The following is a 22,694-nucleotide window of genomic DNA, read 5'->3' as shown; positions in this document are numbered from 1 at the left end:
TGGGTTATGTTATTAGATTAGAATATTTTGGGTCAGGCTATATTAGATGCGGTTAGATGAGATTAAGTTAGGGTAGGTGAGATTGGGTTACATTAGGTTAGGTTGGGTTACGTCTGGTTAGGGAAGAAAAATTGAACTGTCTGCGTTGTATCCCGTAAAAACAGGAGAGCAGTCGCCGGTTGTCAGCCCTCGACGTATAATGTAACAAATACAGCTAAAGTTGATAAAGAGAAATCTTGGGCCAAGTTTGGAGATCGAGTATCAGCCCCTCAGGGCTGCACCTCCTGATGAAGGTGAGAGGGTTGATGGGAAAATGGGCAGCTTAGCCGTCCATCTTGTAAGACCACCACAAGTAGGTAACCGTCATTGGTACCCGGAGGGGGGGGGGGGAAGAAGGTAAATTTAGGTAAGGAACCGAAGGCAGAAGGCACGTAGCTGCGGCCGAAGCAGTCAGCTTTACCCAGTTATGCGTTTTGGGGACTGTGCGTGCAGTTAACAGTCACTGTTGGGAATCGGAGATGAGTGCAGGATTCGAATGGGAGACGAGCACACTTCCTATTACGTCACCAGCGACCACCCTGGGAAGAGAGATCAGGTACAAAGAAACAGAAAATAGGAAGACTGCGAACGAATAATAGAACCACACACACTGATATCTTTATTACAGGAAATATAATTCACATATTGACAATTGGATGTTAAATGTGCAAACGTTGTTAGATTCAAAATCTACATTCTTATGTACAGGGAACTTTGCCATTGTTATCATAATACAGACGCCTTGGGTTCTTTCAAGTCAGCGATCTTCTTTAAAGTCTCACCTTTGCTGCATTACAGAAACATTACCGAGGAAATACATCAGATTGACCAGCAAACAAAATACGATTTTTTATTTATATTTTCTCAGGATAGCAAACAGAGTAATGTCTTTATAGATTAAGCAAGCCTACCAACAGGTCAGACCTATGAAAAATATTGATAAAATGATGTATCAAAAAAAAAGTCGGAAGAGTGTGATTAATTAGTTACACACTCAGAAGTGCGCTGGGGACTGACAGTGGGTAGACCACCAGAGGTAGATGATCTGCGGTCAAGATGATATAGTCAACAATGGGGAACATTTGACTCTACCCAAGCTCAAGAGTATCAAAACACACAAGAAACACCAGACATTCTCTACAAAATGGTTGGTATCAAAATACTAAAGTTACAAGATCCACTTTTGCAAGGTCTTCTACACAGTACAAACTTCGGAGCTGCTGCTGCTGCTGCTGCTATGGTCTCGGAACTAATGCACAAGATGTGGAGAGTACCACGGATGTCGTGTCTTTCGAAAGCCTGAAATTGTATGAACGGTAGATATGAAATGATACCTTGCACGTGCCAGACATGCTCGAATACGCTCGACACACCATGAGACGCTTATTTCTCCTATTCAAGTTACGTTGACTTTGCACAGTAATGGATGAGGAAATGATACGGCCAGAAGGTGTTTCTTCTTGTCTGATCTGTATGTCTCTCGAGTGGATGAGGGAAGGAGGAGGAGAAAGAAGGGGAAGAGTTGACATGTAAGAAGTTGGGAGTAAACCAGCTCCGACTCTCTGGTTCTAAAGGGGTTATCGCACTGGGCTATTTTCCTTCAACCTTCGATTAAATGGCAATACCGCCCATCTCCGACACTTTTAGCAGCCGTAAAATCACTCTCTGGCAAACTGTTTTCTTGAGAAAAATACATAAAATATCATTTGATATGCTGGGGGGGGGAATTTTTTTTTTTTTTCAGCATATCTGATTCTTTCCCAAAAGCTGTGGGCTGCAAATCAACTCCAAAAGTCAGAAGAAAAATAGCCCAGTGTGTTAACGCCTTAATGTGGAGGTGCTGTGTGTCTTTGACCCGTGCAGTGTGATGGGAGTCAGGGAATACTCTTCGTCCACAAGGAGCTAAGATGGGAAAGGGACAACGAGAGGGTGTTTAGATGGGTTTGGGATGGGTGTCTGGTTTGACATGGCCATCTTCCTTGCAAGGCTTTTTGTTACGTTCATCAACTCGTGTATGTACGTTTACCTAGACCGAATTGTATGTACTTTGGTACATAACTTGTAGAAACTATTTCAGTAGGAGGACAATCAATAGGTGTCTCCCCATGGAGGCCTTGCAGACGCACGTCGAAGAGGATCATATCCCCGTTTTCTCCAAAACCCATTGGAATCACTTTCATATGAAAGTGCGGCCTCAAGAGGATGGCAGTCTATCCCTGGAGCATGCCTAACTTGTATCACTTTCATATGAGACAACCGGTGACTGATCTCATCCTGCAAAGGCATTATTACACTAGGGATATTTTCTTCCAATCTCCAATTAATCGGTGGTCCTGCCCGAAAGCTGCAGGCTGCAAATCTGCTCCAACAGTCGGAGGAAAAATAGCCCAGTGTGATAACCCCTGAAAAGTATTAGTAGGAGGGGGAGCAGTCGCCGGTTGTCAGTTCTCCATGTGTAAAAACGTGAAACAAATACAGCTGAAGGTGATAGAGTAAGATATTGGGCCCAGCACAGAGACCGAGTGTCAGCCTCTCAGGGCTGCACCTCCTGATGAAGGTGGGGGGGGTTTGACTTTTTTTTTAAATGGGCAGCTTTGGTCCTTTTAATATGTATGAGTTTCAGTTGTGTATTGTGCATCAATACTGTTTTAACTACATAGGGGAGAAAGGGGAAAAACAGTTTACAAAAAGTGTGTGTGTATGTGCGTGTGTGTGTGTGTGTGTGTGCGCGCGCGCGCGTGTGAGTGTTGGGGGTTTGAACTGCACAGTCAAATCTGCACTTTCTTCCACTTTTTCTTCTTCTTAAAGTCATTTCAAGATGTTTGGATCGTGTTTGCACTTATTTTGCTTTGTCCGACAGGCATATACGATCCAGTCTGATCGGATCCGACCAGATCTGTCCGGCAGCCTTAAGACCAGATCGTACCGTGGATGGGGTACCTATGATGGTCACTGTTGGGGTTGGTGATAATCTTACCTTGAGGTGGTAAGATGGGAGACGGAATGAATGGGTTTTTGTTGAAAGAATTGTATATGCTTTGAGTTGGCAAACCTCCCATTATAAAGAGGGAAAAGTTCATTGGTGTGTGTGTATGTATGAATGAATGATTCCCTACGAAATCAACTGTTCTCCAGTTTAAGGGTCATTTCACATGTATCGCCCTGCACCGTCCGTGACACGACGTCTGGCTCTCAAATAACCTTCACACGTCACGACCACGTGTGAAAGAGTCCATAGACACCTATGGTTATTTGAGAGGACGTCAGGTTGTGAACGGCGGACGACGAAAAGTTGATACATAGAAAACGAGCCTAAGATACATCACCGATATTTCATATAAGTCCCCGAACTGGCTGATAGTACCTGTTAGTGTTAATGGAATTCTTTGAATAGGCTCTCCCACGTCCACCAATCGTTATGAATGGATGAGTATTTGTTAAGGTTTACGAGAACTGAATAATGTGTGAAGTAATGCTGCTGGTGCCTTGAATCTTGTCGACCCAGAAGATATTCCCCTCCCTCCATTAGCCTAAATGCAATCTCAGACGCAGTACAGAACAAAGGCAGACTTCCGGTTGCTGAATTGAAGTACATTTTGAACTTTCACTTGAAATGCTGAGGTAGTACATCTACTACAGAAGCATATCAAGTAAGAGAGAAGTTCAAAGTTTACTTCAATTCAGCTATAGGAAGTCCGCCTTTGACCTATGCTGCGTCACCTGCATCTCAGTTTGCACTTAGGCTTAATGTTAAAAGAAGTTCGCATACAAAATATCCATAGACACACACACAAACACATCCATGTTGATGTAATGCCAGACTTCAAAGACCTTCTTGTTTGTGTGTAGTTCTAGAAACGAAGGTGCATAGAACGTGTACAGGATGTAAAACTAATTCAGTATTAACCTAGTTGCATTTAGTGCATTTTTGCTTGTCAATCTAGTTTTCTCGGCTCTGTTTCTGTCATGTTAGTTACCGAAACTTTTCTTTTCTTTTCGGGAAACGAGGCCTCTAATCTCAACAACAGTGAAGTAAAACGATCTCGACCGTACGACTGAATGTTCCTGACAGATTGCCTATGTTCCTCCTACAAGTGTCAGCACTGACAGAGATACGAATACTCCTCATATTTGGCACTAAAAAACTTTTTTTTTTCCATTTTCTTTATATATGGGAGGAACAAAGCTTTCATACACAATTTCCCATTGAATACTGACGAGGGTAACAAAACCCATTGCCTTCAGAAGAAACTCAATTAGGGCAGAGGTGAGAAGGCGCACAGGAGTGTCGAAATAACACGAAGAAGAGAAGGGGCAGGTTGAAGACCGCCTTCGAAGTCGACTGTCGCGTTCTCATTCCTGTTCACGAAGTTCTCCCCTTCAGTGTATCACGTGAGGGGGACCACTCGAAGTGGAAGCAGTTCAGTGTTGCATTTCACTCGGGCGTTGTGTGTGGCAATGGCAAGTTCAGTGTCTACAGTACAGTATTACTGAATAAAGACTATCAAGTTTGCTATTTACGGTTGCAGAGCTGGCAATGCTCGGGTCCTTGGTCGCCGGCCTTCGAGCTCCGCGAGTGGGGAACTCGGGGCTAATGATGACGAAAGGTTCTTGGTCTCGACACGCACACCGAGTATTGCCCCCTCCGCATGAGCAACGGGAATCTGTCACAGCCCAGGCACGTCGTTCTCGTCGGCACACTACCGAAGTAACCTAACGTTAGCATATCGTCGCACGTGGACCCAGAAGGTCGTCTTCTTTCTCTTCTTTACGAAAAAAAAAATTCTGTTCTTTGAGTCTGAATACTGTTAAACTTCTTTTGGTTCCGGCCGTAAGGTCCACAACGGAAATCGGAACTAAGCTTTGCAAAGTCCACATTCATTGACCGTTTTCGATTTGTTTATGGTAAAGGGTCTAACTTCATCTTCTGACACTACAGACGCGGCAGTGAACATATCACTTTAATTCGTTCTTATACAATTATTATCACTGGTTTAACACGGATATCACACGATCACACACACACAAATGGCATCATGGCTTTCGGTCCATCGAAGGCCCCGAAGATACCTTCGTTCTTATGGCTTTCGGTCCATCGAAGGCCTCGAAGACATTCGTTCTCACGGCTTTTGGTCCATCGAAGGCCTTCGAGATCCCGGAACCTCGAAGACACCTTCGTTCTTCGATCCTCATTGCCCTTCGCTGTCAGTATCTTCCACCGAACTCGAGTACACATTCATAACAAGTGAGATGATTATATGGGGATGAGAGGCTGCACCTGTCGACATTTGGTGATATAAAATTCCATTAATTGGCACTGCTATATGAAAAATGTATTAAATCCATAGGTCCCCTCGACTGCGGCTTGAACAGCAGCAGTAGAAGGCGCCACATGGACTTGATTCAGCATGACACCGTTGCAGGCGTCTCCCTCAGACTCTATCTTCACCTTCTGCAGCGGCGTCATCTTCGGGTCCTCACAAGGCACTGACCCCTTCCTGACCTCCCTGGGGCGGACTCACCGACCCCCCACGAAGACTGGACGCCCTCGGGCGACCCAGCGAAGCGTACCTCGGGTCCGGGAGTCGCGGGGTCTGAAGAAGCGGCGGGGGCAACCCCAGGATGGAGGCTCTGCAGGGGGCCCGGGGCATTTCAGGTACTACGGTGACCCTAAGGCTACGCGAACCGGAGGGCATGTCCACTCCGGCAGTTCGGAAACTGGAGAGAGAGCCGCCCAGTCCGGCACCGAGCGGGCCCACACCTGTAGAAGAGAGGAACGTGAGTGAAGACGAAGTCGAGGGTTTCCTGAGCTTTAACACCTATAGTTAGAAAGATAAGTGAAGGAGGTTAGGGTGGGGATGGGCGCCAAGAGACAGGATGTCTCTCGCGGGCGTGCGCAAGAGCTTTTCAAATCACTGACCGTGAATGTCGGGAGCTGGAGACGGCGCCTCTTCGCCGAGCTTGTGGACCCCTAGCAACGGCAGCGTCGAGTCCAGAACTCTAACTCCTTCGCTTCCTTCCGCCTGCAACAGAATGCGGAGCTAATGAGCTATCTCTATCTCTCTTTCTCTCTCTCTCACACACACACATTCTCTTTTTTGCTCTTTCACTCTCTCTCTCTCTCATTCTCTCCTCACCCTTTCTTTCACTCCGTCTTTCTCTCCCTACCCCTTCTCTCACTCTCTCTCTCACACACACACATACTCTCTTTTTTGCTCTTCCACTCCGTCTTTCTCTCCCTACCCCTTCTCTCACTCTCACTCTCTCTCTTTCTTACATACACACACACACTCTCTCTCCAAAGGAGACGACAATTCAACTTTTGTGTTCAGAATTCCAAGAGAACCTCGGAGGCTAGTCTCTTCAAATCTTACCGTAGATGCCGTGGTCGTGATGAGCGCGTCCCTCGAAGTGGTCGTCGTGAGTTCGCCATTGCAGGTCTCGAACGTCGGCCTCACCTCTTGGAGACCCACCAGACCCCCTCCTCCTCCTCCTCCTCCACTTACGCCGATGACACTCCCGATCTCCCCCGTGCTGCCGCCTCCGCTGCTGCCCGCAACTGAAAGAAATGCACTCAGTCATTCGAGATGTCTCACACGAACAGATTATCCACCCAATATAACCTCGCTAGCCCACTCCATTCTTCTCCATAACCTGCATTTTTTGTCATGTGTAATAAATGTACACAATCATTCAATATGTCTCAAATTATCTCCTATTGTAATTATATCGTTATTATCATATTTATTTTTCTGGTGGAAGGTAAATTGAGAGTGGAGAATAGGTGGAGAAAGAGGAAAAGGGCAGAAGGTAAGGAGGTACTTAGACTGAACTGCTTAAATGAGAGAAAAAAAAAGGAGGACGGGTATAAAAAGAAGCTGAGAGAGGAGTGGGAGGGAGTAAAGGATAGAGTAGAACTGGGAGTAGAGGAGGAATGGGGATGGTTCAAGGAGGGAGTCATAAGGTGTGCAAAGATGGTGTGCGGAAGAAGGAAGGCGTGAGGAAATTGAAAGGAAGGGTAGTGAGTGGTGGGACGAGGAAGCAAAGAAGGGTGTAGAAGAGAAGAAGCAGGCATTCATAGATTGGCTACAAATTAGGACGAGGGAATCGTATGAGGGTAAAGAGAAGGGAAGTTAAGTATAAGATAAAGAAAGCAAAGTGGAGATCAGATGTGAAATGGGGTAAGAGTATGACAGAAAATTTTGAAAGCAATAAAAAGATGTTTTGGAAGGAAAATAAAAGAGAAGGAAGCGGCGAATCAAGTAGAGAAGAAAAGGTAAAAGGTGCAGATGGAGAGATGATAATGGAAGAGAAGGCAGTGAGAGGAAGGTGGGCAGAGTATTTTAGGGAGTTGCTAAATGTGAAGGAGGATAGGGAGGGAAAGGTAGTTGCAGTGGGAAGCGCTAAGAAAATGAGTGATGAGTGAGGAAATGGAGGAGAAATAGGTAAGGATGAAGTGAAAGCAGCTGTTAAGATGATGAAAGCAGGTAAGGCACCTGGTCTGGATGGATGCCATGCATAATGTCTGAAGAAAGGAGGTACAGTTATGTTTGTTTAAGAGAGGGGAGAGTGCCCGAGGACTGGAGGAATGCCTGTATAGTTCCGCTTTACAAGGGAAAGGGGGACAAATGTGAGTGTAGTAGTTTCAGAGGGATCAGTTTGTTGAGTGTAGTTGGGAAGGCTTATGGGAGGGTCTTGATTGAGAGGATTAGGAGAGGAACAGAGGGAGTAATTGGTGAGGAACAGTGTGGGTTTAGGACAGGTAGGGGTTGTGTAGATAAGATTTTTTGTGGTAAGACAGATATGTGAGAAAGCTATAGGAAAAGGTAAGGATGTTGTTTGGGCTTTTATGGATCTAAAAAAGGCTTACGATAGGGTAGACAGGAAGGCACTGTGGGAGGTACTGCAGATATATGGGATAGGAGGAAAGCTGTTAAGAGCAGTCAAGAGTTTTTACGAGATTAGTAGAGCTTGTGTTAGGATTAGAAATATAGAGAGTGAATGGTTTGAGGTAAAGGTGGGACTTCGTCAGGAATGCGTTATGTCGCCCTAGCTGTTCAATCTTTACATGGATGGGGTGGTGCGGGAGGTGAATGCAACGGTAATGGGTCAGGGGTTGGAGATGGTTAAAGAAAATGGAGAAAAGTGGGAGGTGAGTCAGTTGTTGTTTGCTGACGACACTGCGCTTGTTGCAGGATCAGAGGAGGGATTGAGGAAGTTAGTGACAGAGTTTGAGAAGGTGTGTGAAAGAAGGAAGCTGAAGATAAATGTGGGTAAAAGTAAGGTGGTGAGATGTACAAGGGGAGAGAGTGACAGCAGGCTGGAAGTGAGCATTAAGGGTGAAAGACTGGAGGAAGTGGATAGTTTTAGATACTTGGGTGCGAATGTGGCAGGAAAGGGAGGAGTGGAGGTGGAGGTAGAATGTAGATTGAGAGAAGCGAGTAAATGCCTTGGTGGATTGAAAAGTGTAATGAGGAATAGACATCTGGGAATGGATGCTAAGAGGAGGTTGTATGAAGGAGTGATTGTGCCAACAGCACTGTAAGAGGCAGAAACATGGAACATGAGAGAGGAAGAGAGAAGGAGTTTGAATGTGTTTGAGATTAAATGTCTGAGAAGTATGATAGGGGTTACTAGGCTAGATAAAGTGAGAAATGAGGTGAGGAGGAGAACAGGGGTGGAAAGGGAACTGGGAGATAGGATTGATGAAAGAGTATTAGGATGTTTTGGACACATGAAAAAAATGAGTAAAGAAAGATAAGAAGTGTGGAAGGAGTGAATATGAGGGGGCGTCCTAGGATGAGATGGATGGATGGGGTGAAAGGGGCATTACAAAAGAGAGGAATGTCTGTGGAGGAAGGACGGGAGAGGACAGAAGATAGGGGCAAATGGAAAGGGGTTGTGTATAGATGATGCTGTGATGCATGAGGGGGAGTGGGTGGGGATGGGAGGTGAGGAAGTATGAGAAAAAAATTGACGCAGCCCGAAGGGATTTCTCCCCGTCTTCTCCTTTTCTGCATGAGGGGACGGAGAGGGGGGTCACCGAATGTATGAAGCGGCCTTGCTGTGGATGTGCTGTGTCTTGCGACACTACTTCTGACCCAGGGCAGTGGACAGGATGCAGGGATGACCCGTCATCCAGGAGGTGCCAAGATAAGAGGGAGGGTGGAGGGGAGTGGAATGTATGGGAAATGGAATGGGTGGGAGTGGTTTCTATACCTTTTTCGTTACTAGTACCATTACATTACTATTATAATTTGGTTTCTATTACCAGTACGTTACTATTACCATTTCGGTACTATTATGTTACACACACACACACACATATATATATATATATATGTGTGTGTGTGTGTGTGTGTGTATGTATGTATTCTTTAGTTACCCTAAGAGTATACTTTTCTCTCTCCTTGGGAAATGATACAATGACCCTTGTAGTGACCTCAGGGTGACCACTTTTGCCAGACTGACCTATTTTGGCGGAGGGCGAGCCGGACTCCGCCGGCTGCGTCTGCACGTAGACCGCCTCTTCGCTGCTGTACTTGACCTGGCGGAAAGAGAAGAATGCGTTCATTAGCACATTTCATTCACTCAGAAACACACGAGAGAGAGAGAGAGAGAGAGAGAGAGAGAGAGAGGAAAAGAGAAGGAGAGTGTCCGTTTGTGTGTCTCCTCTAGTGTAGGGATTCTGGTCAACTCGTGTGTGTTTGTGTACTTAGAGAAGGTGTATGAAGATATCAAAAGCCATACTGTGCTCTGTATCGACCAAAGGGTCTCCTTGCGTCTTTGGCTTGCGCAATGAAGAATCAGAAACTATCTGCCAGGTTTGCGCGAAGATATATGAAACATGACGAAACGTTACGAGAATCGACTAGCCGTCTCATAGCCGATTCTCGTTAGGTTTCGTCATGTCTCATACATCTTCGGACAAGCCTGGGAAGATAGCTTTTGTCTTTCATTGTACCAACCGATGCTCGCGGGTTAGAGCGTCGCTACATGCGGCGGAGGTCGAGGTGACGGTAGCTCGAATCCTGACGTCGGCGAGTTGGGTTATAGCTATAGTTTATTGAATTCCACGCTACAAAGTCATCTGTAAGGGGCACCGTCCTAGCCTCCTGGTAGGGGTTCATGGAAACAGACCCGTGCCAATAAATCACAGACCACATTCCTAAACTTCTCCCAGGCAATAGGAGTATTCTAGGATCGTTGCCGGCTTCGGCGAGGCTGCGAGGTCCCAGCCCGTCCGTACTTAACCCACGGAAACATCATGTTCAGTAACATTTTTTTTTTTTTTTTTTTTGGTGTGCGTGCGTGTGTGTGTGTGTGTGTGTGTGTGTGTGTGTGTGTGTGTGTGTGTGTGTGTGTGTGTGTGTGTGTGTGTAGGGAGGGGGGGTCATACACCCCCCCTTCCCCAGTTTGTCCTCATGTAATCTGACATATGTGTTAGGGATACGGGAACCATATGTATTTGCTTAAACTTAATTGTATTTGCGTCGGGCCTATTTGTATATAATCGTTCTTATTTGACCAAGAGCTTGCTTTATTTCTTTTCCCCCCCGCAGTCCAAACGTAATATTTTTCCCGAACCATCTTAATTAGCTCGTTTGATTAAAATCAAGATTAAAGTCGATTGGACAGGATCGGTAGCTAACCTTCACGTGTGCTCAACTACACTGTTCAATCCCTAGATCCCTCGATCCCCCTTCCCTAGATCCCTCGATCATTCTCTGGATCCCTCGATCCCACTCCCTAGATCGCTCGACCCCTCCTCAGATCCCTCGATCCCTCTTCCCTTGATCCCTCGATCATTCCCTGGATCGCTCGATCCCCCCTCAGATCCCTCGATCCTTCACCTAGATCTCATTGATCCCTCAATCTTTTGCTTGATCCCTCTCTCCCTTGATCCTTCGATCCTTCCCTAGATCTCTCGATCCCCCTCTCTCCCTGGATCCCTCAATATTTCACTAGATCTCGATCCTCCTCCCTCCCTAGATCCCTCAATATTTCACTAGATCTCGATCCTCCTCCCTCCCTAGATCCCTCAATCCTTCCTTTGATCCCTCGATCCCTTCTACGGCTTCGTTTCTTTGTATGGAAGCTGGTTCAGATATCCATTGTAACTACAAGTAACGTTGTTTCCTAACTCGATCCCTCGATCCCCACCGCCTCCTCGATATCCCTCCCTCCATCCTTAGATCCCTCCATCCCTCAATAACTCCGTCACTAGATCCTTTCCTCACTCCCTGGAATCCTCGATCCCTCCATCCCTTCCTCAAATCCTTCCATCCCTAGCTCGCTCGATCCCCTGAGCATTTTCGTGAAACTTTAATCACCCACAACGGTTACCGAGTCACAGCGAGGGGTGGATCAGCGAGACGGACGTCGGAAAAGATGGTCTCCTTGCAGCACGTCTGGATTTCCTGCACACAAGGAGACCAAACAACCGGCGACTGATCACCTCTCTACCCCGTGTGCATGTTTTCTTATTGTCATATGTGAAATAAATTCTTTAAGATTGTCGTAATTGACCAGACAACCGGCGACTGATCACCTCGCTACCCCATGAAGATTTTATTTTTGTGCGGAACTTTATTCGCCCACGATGCATAGTGTATACGCATACATGAACCTGCACATACAGTACAGCGTATGCGGGCATATGCACCTACACATACACAAAAAAAAAAGTAAACAAGAGCTTTGCTACTGACGAAGGAAGTTCCTGCCGGAGGGAGAGAGGGAGGGGCGGGTCGGTCTCACCTGTTCCGCTTGCCGGTCGAGCCTGGGTCTTCGGCCCCTCCGTCGGATGAAAGCGATGATGAGCGTGGCCACCAGCAGGAGCCCTGAGACGGAGGCCGCCAGGACGATCATCATGGGAGGAACCAAACTCGATCCTGAGGACAAGATAACACTCGTGTCCCCATGAGCACCTCCCCCTCCAACAACCCCTCCACCTCCGTCATCGCCTCCATCTCCTCCTACTCCACCTCCTCCTCCCATGACACCCGGTCCAACGACGACGTCGCCTCCTCCAGGAAGTCCTCCTCCAACTCCACTTCCCGAACTGCTTCCTCCATTTGATCCGACGCCGCCGCCGCCGCCTACGCCAGGACCTGCGACGCCCAGGTCGCTTCCTCCTCCGGGCGAAGGCAGTCCTGGGGGAGAAAGGAAAAGTTTTAATATTTTTCGATCTCTAAGGGTAATCAGGGCCTCTATCAGTAGAAGAATAACCCCCATCCGCTCTCCCCTCCCCCCCCCAAAAAAAAAAATATATATATATATATATGCTGAATACCATAGGGAAAAGAAAAATTCTTGGAATCCGAGCGCTTTCGTGATATTTGTTCACATCTTCAAGGATTACAATAGAATGTAATCCTTGAAGATGTGAACAAATATCACGAAAGCGCTCGGATTCCAAGAAATTTTCTTTTCCCTGTGGTATTCAGCATATCGGTGTAGTCACGTGTGATTTGTGATACTTGTGCATATATATATATATATATATATATATATATATATATATATATATTATATTTATGTAGATATTATATATATATATATAATATATATATATATATATAAATGTTATATAATAAATAAATTTCTTTCCTACTTTAGTTCACAACTGCTCCTTGGTTCATTGGGTTTTGGGGACACCTCACGAGTCCGGGTCGTAAGGTTCTTTTTGGTTTTAAGAAGATCTCGCAGAAAGATATGATTGCTTTGTTGACGACACCGAGGAGATGCCAGAAGATTTTACTATTAAGAAACGTAGAGCAGAGGCAAACGTGGAAATGGCTGACGTATAACAAGGAAATATCGAAGAAGGCTTTCTAGACGAATAAGGCGTTAGCGTCTAAATTGAGGAACGAACACAGTTCGTTGTTCCCCGAACTGTATGTTGGAGTTCAATGTCAAGGCTTATGCGTGAGTTCCAAAGGTGAATAGTTTTCAAAGCTAAGTTAGAAGAAGATAAAGCGTACGAGTACGACGATGAACTATTTGACAGTTTGGAGTGTTCACAGGATGAAATAATAGAAAAAGACTGAAAAGTTCACACGGAATTACTTTTCAGGATACAGGAGCTTTGTGAACAACGGTGCGTTATCCGACCACAGAAATTACCAGATGTATATATTGGATAAGCTTTACAAGAAATCAAGGAAAATTGTCGTTCGCAATAAATACGCGATACGGAATGTAAAAGATGCGGTGAAACAGAAAAGAGAAACAAAAACCGAAAGTAAAGAACAAAACATCCCGTGGACCTCGAGACAACAAGAACAGTGTGCCTCCAAAAAGTTCCTCCGAGAGAAGAAGAAGAAGAAGAAGAAAAACATGCACCCAATGAAGAGAAGAAGCACTTGGCCGAGGAGGAAAAGGCTAGAAAAAGGCGCCGGAAGATTCCTCGGATACCGAGGATACGCTGGAACAAACGAGAAAGGAAATCAAGGAATCACATGATAAGCTTGGTGAGGTTGCCGAGAATCAGAAAAAGCTTGGCGAGGATAGTGAAAAGTTCAGAGAACAGTTGAAGGAGATTGAGTGACGGAGAAAGTGACGACGGAGACAGATCGCCGCCAAAACGGTCAAGAACGGTAGCGGAAGGCAAACACGAGATATCACCAAAGAGAAACCGTACAAATAGTATAGGTTAACAATAAAACTCTCTAATAAATCTATCATGTCTTTATTTTCCACGTCCTTATTTAAATAAGCGGGCGGAGCCTTGGGCGCAAAGCGCCCGCTAGCGAAGCGAGCAGCGCCACAGGCCAAGCAAACTGCCGAAGGCAGGTGCGGCGAAGCCGCTGCTTGTATATAAAAATGAAATAAATAAATACATGATAAAATAAAAGTAAATAAATAAACAAAACAATGTCAACCACCTTCCTGATTCCCTCCATAAATCTTTCCTTCACTATCTCGAAGAATATACCTAACTTTCGGCGCGACAATGTCCCCCCCCAAGGATAGAAGTGCTGGTTATCGTCGACAAAATCCTCATCCTCCGTCTTCTCTACCTCTACCTTCTCGTCATACTCTGCCTCTTCCTCCACATTTTCTCTTTACCTCTTACTCATTCTCCACCTTGTCCTCCTACTACTACCCCTTCCCTCCCCACCTCCATCGCCTCTTCTAGTTTCCAGGTCTCCACTTCCTGGTATTTTGTGATTCTGAATTAACTACGAAGCAAACTGCATCTCTTCCAACATTTCGAAAAAGAATTTTGGAAAAGGTCGACAATGAGTAGAAAAATCATGAAAAATCCAAAGGTGGTAAATATGGGGCGGGGAGATGAGAGGGAGAGTGGGAAAGAGACGGGGGGGGGGCAAGGGGAGCAAAATCTCATCGAAGTGGTGTAGTCATAGGAAGAGACGACTGAAATTAAGTGATAAAAGAGTCGTAGGCTGCACGGTAGCCCAGTGGATATCGTGTCGAACTACCAGGAGGTCGTGAGTTCGAGTTCCGGGACCCGATGGGTGGTTCTTGCGTTGGTTCTCAACAGTCCTGGACAGGCGGGGAGGCGACCCAAACCCAGCGGCTTGATGCAACTGACAGGGTTGCCCTAGCAGGGGTTTTATCGCTTCGTTGGGGGGGGGGGGAATAGTAAGTTGATTTTTAAAGAATTACAGGAAATAAATTATTCAATTTACCCATGAATACTTTCCTGTCTATCGAGTAGCTGCGGCCGAAGCCGTCATATTCGCCCTGTTATGCACTTTAGGGACAGTTGGGGCAGGTTCCAGTCACTGTTGAAAATCTGAGGAGTGCGGGATTCGAACCCATGACTGATTTCAGATTGCCCCACCAGTGCTAACATTTTTTTTTCTTCTAAGATTCAGCAACACAAATGAATGAATAAATTTAGGAGTAAGGAAAAAATATAAATACGAAGAAATTAATCAAGAATATAATGTAAAAATATATGTATATACAGGTGTGTGTGTATATATATGTATGTATGTATATACTGTATATATATATATATATAATCAATTAAAATCAAAGACAAAGAAGAAATTAATCAAAGACAAAAAGGAAGACTACAAAACATACAGCAAAGCCAAAATATTAGCCCCACGTTTTGAAAAGAAAATGCCATGAAAAAAAAAAATTAAAAACCTAAATAAAATACGATACAAGATAAAGAAGAGATGAAAAGAGATTGAATTACCATATATATATATATATATATATATATATATATATATATATATATATATATAAATATATTTATATATATATATATATATATGGACGAGGGAAGAAGAAGGAGGGGAGGGGAGGAGGGACGGGAGTGGGAAGGAGGGATGACGAGAAGGGACGGGAGGGAGAGGAGGGAAGACGGGGAGGTGAAGGGGAGGGACGGGAGGGAGAAGGAGGGACGGGAATGGTAAGGAGGAAGGAAGAAGGAGGAGAGGGGAGGAAGAACGGGAGTGGGAAGAAGGGAAGACGAGAAGGGACGGGAAGGAGAGGAGGGAAGACTTGGATGACAGGAGGAGGGACGGGAGGGGGAAGGAGGGAGGACGGGGAAGGATAAGAGGAAGGACGTAGTCACTGCTGCAGCATACTCCAATCTGGGACGGATCAGTTTTTCGACTACATTTTTTATCGTGTTCTCATCTAAGTAGCTGGATAGAATTGCTTGGAGAGTCCGCAAAGCACAGAGGCACGGCGACCCTGTCTAGTGTCAACCAGAATAAAATGAAGAGACGTCATCGTTGTCATGACAACGGGGCTGTAAACAAAAGTAGCCTGACGTCAGAGAGGATCGTCTTCATGTTGCCCGTCGCCGGTCAACATCGTCACCTCAACTTCGACTTGATTCCCGTCACCAGAAAGCGTTATTCGTTCTCAGTAGAAACAACTGTGTTGAAGAATCTCATGGATTACTGGTTACTTTCACGATGTAGACATACATAGATACGAAAAGGGGATCTCAAAACCGGCGACAACTCCCCTCCTCCTACCAATATTACTACTACTACTACCCTACTACTACTACTACTATTACTATAAACCAGCGATACAGACACAGCTCCACACTGACACGACACAGATAAAAATTCAATGTTTCTACCCAGACAGACCTATGAGAGAGCCTGAAGACCGTTGTCGGCCGCTGTTGGGCTGCGGGTTTCCACCCAGAGGAAGCTCAAGGCACGAATTATTATAACCACGTACATATAAGAATAATGTTTCCACAAATAGATTAACTAGTTGTTATCAGGACTCGAACCAGTCGCACAGCCAATGGTTCGAGTCCCAGAGGTACAGACATGGCCTGTGAGCTACATGCTTCTTTCTCTCTTATTTCCCATCCATGTGGTAATTAAGATTTTTTTTTATTCTGTATATAGTAAAGGAAGCTGTATGGTACAATGAGTATCACTTTTTGGTATTATAACATTGATTTGAATCAATTCTATCACACGTGTGCTGTTCCCTACATGTTGTCACGCCGAGGTGTCAAAGGCGAGACGGGAAGGATGGGGTGGGTAATAATAATCGTTGTTATCGTCCTAAAAAGTGATACTCACTCTACTTTACAGCTTCCTTTAGTATATACAGAATATATAAAAAAGAACAACTTCAAATAACACATAGACGGGAAATAAGGGAGAGAGGGATGTACTAAGGATGACTTGGCAGAATGGCTAGTCGTAAGTCACGATGTATGCCACATCCTGAACGGACTTCTTGGAGCGCACAGAATACGGTTAATCCACATAAGAATAAACACAAAACAATTTAAAAACAATTGAAGGTAAACAACATTGGCGAAATAATGACGGGCATAAAAAAGACCTTCCACCCCCCCACATCGCTTCTGCTTGACAACCAAAAACTTTGAAGGCTATCGCAGTCAAAGGAACAATGCTGAATGTATAATCCAGCTAGACGTCTTCATTACGAAGTCAAGCATGGCCACAGCCATGGCGGAATCTTCAATTGTGACATACATCAAAACCAAGGTCTTCAAGGCAATGCTACCGCATTGAGAGAAAAAAAATAAGAAAAAAAGTGTCTGTGGGGGGGGAGCTTAATCAAAAGCTTCCCGATGCCAATTGGTCGTAGAATGATTGCATTCATAGGAATTACCTGACAAAAATGACGCACCCAATTATGCGGATATATATTGTCACATCGCCCAGCGAGACCTCGTCTAGACATGGCGTAAATATTGCATGATAGAAAAAAAAGAAGAACGCAGCCAGACTTTTGTAACTGCCGTCTTGCCGTGCTTGAACTCTGAGTAACTGTCTTCGCCAGAATAAAACATAAATTTATTGACGTGACACAGTCAAGCGTGGGGTGTATTGGGAAGAAAAAAAATAATGGAAGAGGAAGAAGTAGGAAGAGGAATCAGGAAAAGGAAAGAAGAGGAAGGAGAATTGGGGAGAAAGAAGAAAGATGAGGAAGTAGCAGTATAGAGGGAGGAGGAGGAGGGGGAAGGGAGGTGGGAAGAGGAGGAGGAAGACGATGTAGGTGCTATTATTGACGGTGTTGTCACTTTTACTGCGGCTGTTATTGCAAATGCTGTTGAACCATTTGACGGCCAAGGTCATTTTGTATGTGTTATTTTAGCTGTCGTCTGGCGATTTTATTCAGCTAAAGGTGGGAGGGGATGCTATAGTCCTTGCGCTCCAAGGAGTCCGTTCAGGGTGGGGCAGAAGCGGGAATTCGCCTGAGTGCGACGATGCCAATTTTACCACCAATTATATCGGATCGTCAGTCACCAGGTGTCATAGAATTGATTCAAATCGTTGTTTTAATCGTAAAAAGTGACAATCATTGTACTCTTCAGCTTCCTTTACCTCTGTGTTTCCCAACCTTTTCGAAACGATTACCCCAAAATTCAATTTCGCAGTTATCAATTACCCCCATTGAACAAATACACGGTAATATCGAATATTTTTTTTTCGCTGTCACCTAATGAACTGCATGGGCTATAGCCCGCTATTGGCTGTATATATTTAATGAACCCAATCAAATTGCACAATCTCCAGAGAGAGTTTAACTAATTGACTTGGTCAGGCTACCTCTTCTCACACAGAACATCCATTACCCCCAAAAAATATGGGTCCATTACCCCCACTGGGGTAATTTACCCCGGGGTTGGGAAACACTCCTTTACTTTATACAGAATATAAAAAAGAAAGTTCTATCACCACATAGGAGACAAGAAAGAGAGGCTAAGGTTCCTTTACTATACACAGAATATAAAAAAGAAAATTAAAATAGTACATAGATAGGAAATAAGAGAGAGTGAGAGAGAGAGGGAGGTATGTACTAAGGTTGATTTGATATAATGGCTCACGACGTATGCCATACTCTGAACAGACTCCTTGGAGCGCACTGACTATAGTACATCCATGTCGAAACCTTTTCTGGACACTACGTCTGACTAACCCCTTATGAGGGGGGGGGGGAAAGGTCTTTTGTGTATACACTGAAGGTAACCAGACAGTATCATAATATTCTTCAACATATATAGTTCTCTATTCAGAGTTTTTTTTCAAATTTGCAAGATTCAAATTTAGATTTAAGAAGAAAATAGGCAAGAAATGGTTTACCAGAATAGTGGTTAACGAATGGAATAGACTTGGTAACCAATTAGTGAGCGTTGAAACAACTGGTTGTTTTGGGAGAAAATTAGATAAATTTAAGGATAGGGATGACAGGTGGTAATGGACATGGAACTGCGTAGTGTAGAAATTATAGTTTCCTGCAGTTTCATTTTTTGTATTCATATAAAAAAAAAATTGCAATATATTAGAAAGTTCTTCTGGTATCTGGAATGTTTCCAGATTTCAAAATCTCTCGTTCCAAATAATGGAACGTTTTCTATTTTCAATGATTTCCAATGGGGGAACAGAGAGGAAGACTTGAAGACGGAGAGAAAAAGAGAGACAAACTTTCTGTCTCTTGTGAGATAAACAAACTCAACTTTCAACACTGTGACGCTCTTTACATATTTCATTCCGGCAAACATCAGACGATTTCATTCAGTCGAGGGACAAGGGAAACACCATGGGGGCGGGGGGAGGGGGGGGCGAAGGGTCGTGACCCTGTGTCGTGGCCCTCAAGTGAACAAAAGACTTTGTTCACGCGAACAAAATGAACAAAAGCTTTTCGGAAAGCGTTACAGTATTGATGAGAACTTTCCTCAGAGGATCTCAACTTATCTTGTCGCCAATGTTTTCCTCAGTTTCTTTTTTCCTCTCTCACGTCAACTTTGAAGAACAATATATATATCTTTTTAATTTAAAACAAACTTACTGACTACAAGGACTCCATTTTATCTCGATTGTGTGTGTGTGTGTGTGTGTGTGTGTGTGTGTGTGTGTGTGTGTGTGTGTGTGTTATGTCACAGTCTCTCATAACGAGATTCGTCACTGCCTTCTAGTTAGCCAAGTGACTCAAAGTATAAAGAAAACATCTCAGTAATGTCCTTACTTTCATCGTTAAAGTTGGAAAATGGACTATTTCTGCTTGAAGATTACAAACGTGGGTAACTACATGTATATGTAGCGCGCGCACGCGCACACACAAACACACACACATACACACACACACACACACACACACACACACACACACACACACACACACACTGTCTAGGAAAAAATGCGCGGTTGTGTTTGAACGCCTCCATTGACCTACACTGGAACTGAACCGCGGCGGTTGTAACAGCTAGTGTGAAGAGTGCATTATTAGTCACCACGGTGTAATCAATCCATCAACTACACAATCAGTTGCCCAGGGCCTTTTTCGCAGGAGAACCGCGGCCTCTGGAAACCCGGCTACGGCCAACGGTTCAGCCCATAGGTAAAGGGGTTATCACACTGGGCTTCCACGGGCTTCACCAACTTGCCGATGTAGAGGATAGGGTCTTCACTTCTCACTTAAGAAACCAGAATTCGAGCCCAGCTATGGATTGAAAGCTTCACTAATAACGAAAGCCGTTACTGTCCTACTTGGGCAAGGGGTGGTGTGTGTGTGTGTGTGTGTGTGTGTGTGTGTGCAAGGTCACAGCACTGCTAACAGATCGGATTATATATACGACACCTTAGCTCTTATCCGGAAGAGTAATGGCTGTCTGTTACGAGTCCAACGCGTGATCCAAGACCATGGTGAAACACACACACACACACACACACACACACACACACACACACACACACACACACACACACACACACACACACACACACACATATATATATATATATATATATATATATATATATGAATAAAATGTATTTATTGTTAAAATATTTTTTTCTTGGGGGAGAGGGAAATCGCTTTTGCTTTTAAGAGGAGGCCGGGACCAATCTCTGGGTTAGGGGCAGACTCCCACCTGTTGTCAGTACACTAAGGACTCGAACCGGGTCCGTCCTTAGTCTGGTCCGTCACCGGCCGCACAGTACCACTGTACCACGACGCTCAGTAGACCTTATCTAGGATTTTACTATTTCTATTGTCGTCAAAATACAATACTGGTCATAGTTTCTAGGAGGAAAGAAAATTTAGTATTTCGTGGGTTATAACTGACGCTCATATCCTTGGGGGATAGAGGTCGTGAGGATAGATGGTGGAGTTGAGGCTAGGAAGGGTTAGGCTTCAATCATACAGGAACACTGTGTGATTCTGGTCCGGACTGGGACCAATTTCTTCATCCCTCTGGTGGTGTACAACATCAATATCACCACCACTTAGGCTTGTTTCACACGCATCGACTTTTCGCCGTGCGCCGTCCACGACACAACGCCGTGTTCTCAAATAACAGTGGGTGTCTATGGACGTGACGTGTGAAGGCGTCCATAGACACCCATAGTTATTTGATAGCACGACGTCGTGTCGTGGACAGCGAACGGCGAAAAGTCGATTCGTGTGAAATAAGCCCTACTGTGCAACTGCACACTGCGAGTCTGCAATGGAGAAGAATAGTATAGTCGAGAATAAGGCCCTGTTCACACTAGCGGTTTTAACCGCGCGGGAACTGGGACGGTACCACATGGTCAAGGAAAGACTGCGCGATTGTGTGCGAACGCCTCCATTGACTTACATTGTAATTGAACCGCGGCGGTTGAAACCGCTTATGTGAACAAACCAATGCAGGGCCTTTCTTGCAGGTGAACCGCGGCCTCTGGAAAGCCGGCTACGGCCAACGGTTCAGCCCATAGGTAAAGGGGTTATCACACTGGGCTTCCACGGGCTTCACCAGCGCCGACGGTTGAGTGTTCGTTTGAGTAAAAACGACTTCGGTTACAACATTTTATTTTTTCGAATCTATAAATATAAGATTAATTTTTCCGTCACATATAGCAAAACTGAATAATGAACTAACTGGAAACCTATACGAATGTTAGACATACTGTTGAAATGTTCTAAGAGAGAAGTCTAGATTTCTGTAAGCAAAGTCATATTCTAGTTATTCTAACGGAGGTTGGAGGTAGGATGTCGAAGGAAAAATTGCCCAGTGGGATCACCTCTTTAGTCAATGTACAGGATTTGTGAAGCTTCTTGAAACGAGTGCAGGATCCTGCCATGTGTCCTACTGGGGACCTAAGCAAAGGTGAACTCTACGAAGGATTACAACGGAAGAGAACGCCGACAGGAGACCTTTTGTGCCATAACTGCGTCGGATGCGAAGAAAATGTAGAAAAAAATGTAATAAAATAAATTACTAAATAATCAAATCTAATAAATAGATGATAATAAACATAATAAATTATAATAAATAATGAATAAATAAACAAATTATGTTTACATTGGCTATCTATCTGAACTCAAGCATTGTTCACACTAGAGGTATGAACCGCGCGGAAAGCATGGCGGTCCCGCATAGTCAAAGAAAAACTGCGCGATTGTGTGAACGCCTCCATAGACTTGTATTGTAATTGAACCGCGGCGGTTGAGACTAATTTAATTATTTCTTTTCAGGTCAATAGGGCCTCTGGTCCATGAAGGACCAAACGTCCGTCATTTTTTTTTTTCTCCCTCTCTATCAAGCCCTGTTCACACTAGCGGTTTGAACCTCGGCGGTTCAATTACAATGTTAGTCAATGGCGGCGTTCACACACAACCGAGTCATTTTTCCATGACTGCGGTACCGCCGCAGTTTCAAACCACTAGTGTGAACAGGGTATTACTCTTTACCCTTTATTATTATTATCATAATTTTTCAGATTAATATTATTATTTTTAGCAAAATTATTTGGTGTAACGCCAGTAGATGGTATTCCGCAGGGAAGCTTCGAGTCAGTGTGTTTGTACTTCCCAGTTACAAACAACGCCCCTCCCCTCCCCCTCCACACATTTTTTTTCTTCTTTCTTTTGAGACCCTCCTGGTGTTATGAAGACTTCCTCCTCCTCCTCCTCCTCCTTCTCCTCCCACCCGTCCGCGTAATGATTCCCCGATAATCAATGCCCAAGACGAAATAAGAGAGAGACAGACAGAGAGAGAGAGAGAGAGAGAGAGAGAGAGAGAGAGAGAGAGAGAGAGAGAGAGAGAGAGAGAGAGAGAGAGAGAGAGAGAGAGAGAGAGCGGGAGAGATAGTAAGACATTGACGGCTCGTCAGTAGCTGACAACATTCGACCTATGTTGGCAGGGCTTCCGTGTTTGTGTTGCCAGACGGAGACAC

At 44.7% G+C, this 22,694-nt stretch overlaps 1 protein-coding gene across 1 annotated transcript in view; it reads right to left on the bottom strand.

The window, feature by feature from the left end:
• Positions 1-653: 653 nt before the first annotated feature.
• The window catches only part of LOC143035216 (contactin-6-like), a 503,111-nt gene continuing 481,070 nt past the window's right edge, over positions 654-22,694 (bottom strand). Inside the window, exons 14-18 of the mRNA XM_076201952.1 lie at positions 11,800-12,194; positions 9,511-9,586; positions 6,414-6,598; positions 5,960-6,062; positions 654-5,800 (exon numbers count right to left, since the gene is read on the bottom strand). Of these exons, the coding sequence (XP_076058067.1) occupies positions 5,517-5,800; positions 5,960-6,062; positions 6,414-6,598; positions 9,511-9,586; positions 11,800-12,194 (1,043 nt within the window). The 3' untranslated portion in view covers positions 654-5,516. The remainder of the gene's footprint in view (positions 5,801-5,959; positions 6,063-6,413; positions 6,599-9,510; positions 9,587-11,799; positions 12,195-22,694) is intronic.

Source organism: Oratosquilla oratoria, chromosome 18 (assembly GCF_046742065.1).
Source record: "Oratosquilla oratoria isolate Oo_2021 chromosome 18, ASM4674206v1, whole genome shotgun sequence".
Lineage (NCBI taxonomy): Eukaryota > Metazoa > Arthropoda > Malacostraca > Stomatopoda > Squillidae > Oratosquilla > Oratosquilla oratoria.
Note: the sequence above shows the minus strand (reverse complement) of the source record. Positions and strands in the feature narration are given on the sequence as shown.